At 47.2% G+C, this 3,466-nt stretch overlaps 1 protein-coding gene across 1 annotated transcript; it reads right to left on the reverse strand.

Annotated features, from left to right (window-relative positions):
• Positions 1 to 362: 362 nt before the first annotated feature.
• Positions 363 to 3,453, reverse strand: LOC129505130 (protein FAM156A/FAM156B-like). The gene is made up of 2 exons (XM_055318122.1): positions 1,887 to 3,453; positions 363 to 1,727 (listed from the first exon to the last, which is right to left on the reverse strand). The coding sequence occupies exon 2, from the start codon at positions 1,704 to 1,706 to the stop codon at positions 1,044 to 1,046; it is 663 nt and encodes a 220-aa protein (XP_055174097.1). The 5' UTR covers positions 1,707 to 1,727; positions 1,887 to 3,453; the 3' UTR covers positions 363 to 1,043.
• Positions 3,454 to 3,466: the final 13 nt, after the last annotated feature.

A 3,466-nucleotide genomic window follows, 5' to 3' on the forward strand; every position in this document is an offset into this window, starting at 1 on the left:
GACACCAGGCAATGAAGGCAGAATGGCTCCTGAAGGTCCTGTGGCCAGGGCAACCAGCACCATCCCACAGGACCTCCTACTGTGGCCAGTGGACTCTGCTGTGGCCAGGAAGACTCTCTTCCACTGGCTCCACCTGGATGATCTGAAGGCTGGCCCTCCTGCAGGGCCACCAAGGGTGACTTGACGGGGTTCCCTGGTGCCCTTCCCGTCCCTTGCTCAAAATCCGCACAGTTTAGAGCTCATCCCATAAACCACCATGATCTACTGCTGTAGGACTGAAATGTCGTGGTCTCACAAACAAACAACAAACAAACAACAAACCAGTATGGATCAAGAAACCAGAATCAAAAGCTATTTTCCTTTCTTATGTATATTTATTAGGTATGCACAATGAGGTAACCCATCAGAAACTCCGCCAAGGAGAATACAATCAATGTTACAAAGCAGGGAAACACTGACCTACAGTTAGCTCAGCATATTCATAATGGCTTACACAGATAACACAATGGTGAAACACCACGTTCCAGTCCCGTGTCCCTTTCTGCACGTTGTTTAGCATCAGATTCTTGGAAGTGGATCTCAGTTGAGCACACGTTGCATTCCGGCAGAACTAGTGTTGCTTCTGGGAGGCAGTCAGTGAAATGGCACAAAAGCACATGGCCATCAACAGGGCATTCATGCTACAGAGAAACCTGGTATCTTATTGACAACAAGGCAGGGAGGAGAGACAGAGATCTGGGGTGGGAAAGTGACAACATGCATCATGGGAGCCATAATACAGAAGTTAAGGACCTCTGGTATGCAGTGTTCCATAGAAAGCCCCACGGTGATCCAGAAACTCCAGGCAGGAAAAAGTAAGACCTTTCTGGGATTGGATCCATGCTCACACTGACAGAGTTTTCAGTCCTCACACTGCTCTTATTTCTCTACCTTCTCTGATTGCTTCCTGTTTGGTCCCCAACAGGAATCCGGGCTCAGGATCTGGCAACACCAGCAACCATGTCCAAATCCACTCAGATCTCTGCTACATGAGGACGAGAGCCTCAGTTTTCCTTCAACCACTGTTTTAGGAGCCTCTGAAACATTCTTTTGCTTTCCTGCTGCATCTCCAGTTGGAGCTTCTCCTCTCTCTCCTGCTGTTGGAGCACCCCTTCAGGCAGAAGGCCAGGCCGGTTGGTCCCCAGGCTGAGGGTCAAGCCGCTGAGGCCCTGCACCAGCGTTTCCCAGGAGGAAGGATGTGGGGCCCCTTTCCTCTCTGCAGGCATCCCAGAGACATTGGGCCTATGGCTCTGGCAGTATCGACATTCACATCGGAATCCGTTCTGATCTCTATCACCTGATGAAGAGATCCTGGCATTTCTTTCAACTTGATAAGGCGCCACGTGATCAAGGTGTCGCCGTCTCATGTGCCCCAGAAGTGTTCTCTTCCTCTGAGGGGATGCTGACCTTTCCCAGCGCCTCTCCTGTAGGGTCTTGTCATCCCTGTACTGCTGCTGGAGCAGCCCCTCTGGCAGAGGGGCAGGGTATTTGGGGCCAGGACTGCTTTTGAGGTCCCCGAGGCCCATCATCAGCAGTTCTGAGAAGGAAGGAGGGGAGGCTGCTGTGACTTCCCGGGAAGTCTCTTCAGAGATCACTGGGGAAGATTCCGAAATCAGTGTTGGGTTACACTTCTGGAGTGGATCCATGGAGGTGTAGTTGGTGCTCATAGCTCCACCTGGCCCTTGGGTCTAGAGAGGAAGGTGAAGGTGAAGGCTGTCAAAGAGCTGGAAGATAGCAAGGGAAGGGCACGGCCAGAAGAGCCCAGACTGCAACACATGGCGATAAAAGAAGAAAGAAAACCCGTTATTATTCCTCTGACTTAACCTTTCCGTGCCACCGTCTCCTACCTGTTAAATGGGGGCAACAATGAGCTCTACTCCCTAGGATGGTTCTGTGGTTTAAATGAGATAATACGTTTCCAAGAGCTCAGAAGACTGATGGCATATGATCAGGGTCTTAGAAGCGTGATCCGTTATGGCGTCCACATGACCTATAATGCAAAATGATGCCCTGCAGTCAACCATGGTGATTCCCTGCTTTTTTTTTTTTAAAGATTTTGTTTATTTATTCATGAGAGACACACACAGAGAGAGGCAGGGACATAGGCAGAGAGAGAAACAGGCTCCATGCAGGGTGCCCGATGTGGGAGTTGATCCCGGGACTCCAGGATCTCGCCCTGGGCCGAAGGCAGGCGCTCAACTGCTGAGTCACCCAGGTGTCCCCCTGCTGACTTTTTATATCTGTTCTCAAGCATAATTGTAAGGACAATCCATGTGTGGCTAGCATGTGCTCTCCTCGCAAGTGTTCGTGTACTTTTGAAAAGCAGACATTTGCTAAAATCTAAGTATTTCCACCACGGGGAGGGACACATTCTTTGGAATTTTCACTGGCTTTCATCTAGTTAAAGGGATGTTGAAGCCTATGGGAATAATTTCAAAATCCCTAGGAAGAATAAGAATTTACTAAAGTATAAGAATGGAAATCAATGAAATTTCTGACAAGACAGATTAGAGAAACTCAAATCAAAAGTTGCTTCTTTGAAAGGATCGATAAAATTGACAAACCTCTCACAGGACGATGAAGGAAATGAAGAAAGAAAGGGAACAAAAGCAAGTTACAGCACACTTCCTGCTTTCTAGCCAAATGACAGAGCCAGAGTAATCAGAACAGTGTGGCACTGGCATAAAAACTGACACACAGACCAATGGAACAGAATCGAGAGCCCAGAAATAACCCTATGCATATATGGTCAACTAATATTTGACACAGGGGTCAAGAATACTCAATGGAGAAAAGATATCCTCTTCAATAAATAGTGCTGGGAAAATGGCATATTCACATGTCAAAGAATAAAGCTGGATTCCTGACTTACACTCAACAAAAATCAATTTGAAATAGATTAGAGACTTAAATGTGGGGCACCTGGGTGGCTCAGTGGTTGGGCATCTGCCTGTGGCTCAGGGCGTGGTCCCAGGGTCCCGGGATTGGGTCCCGCATCAGGCTCCTCATGGGGAGCCTGGTTCTCCCTATGCCTATGTCTCTTGTCTCTCTCTCTTTCTGCATCTCTCATGAATAAATAAAATCTAAAAAAAAAAAGACTTAAATGTAAGACTGGAAACTATAAAACTCCTAGAAGAATACATAACAACAAAGCTCCTTGACATGGGTCTTGGCCATGAATTCTTGGATGTGACACCCAAACCACAGACAACACAATCAACAAGAAACTTCCCCTCGCTGGAAAGCTGCACACCAAAGAGATCGTCAACCAGGTGAAAAGATAACTTACAGGATGGGAAAAAATATTTGCAAACCATATGTCTGTCAAGGGGTTAATATGCAAAATATATAAAGAACTCATACAGCTCCATAGCAAAAAGGCTAACCGTCCAATGTAAAACTGAGTAAAGGATGTGGATAGACATTT

This window comes from Nyctereutes procyonoides, unplaced genomic scaffold (assembly GCF_905146905.1).
Source record: "Nyctereutes procyonoides isolate TBG_1078 unplaced genomic scaffold, NYPRO_anot_genome, whole genome shotgun sequence".
NCBI classification, from domain to species: Eukaryota; Metazoa; Chordata; class Mammalia; order Carnivora; family Canidae; genus Nyctereutes; species Nyctereutes procyonoides.

Bases quoted from the DNA above. Each gene is read 5' to 3' on its own strand.
- LOC129505130 (XM_055318122.1), bottom strand. From the start codon at position 1,706: ATGAGCACCAACTACACCTCCATGGATCCACTCCAGAAGTGTAACCCA.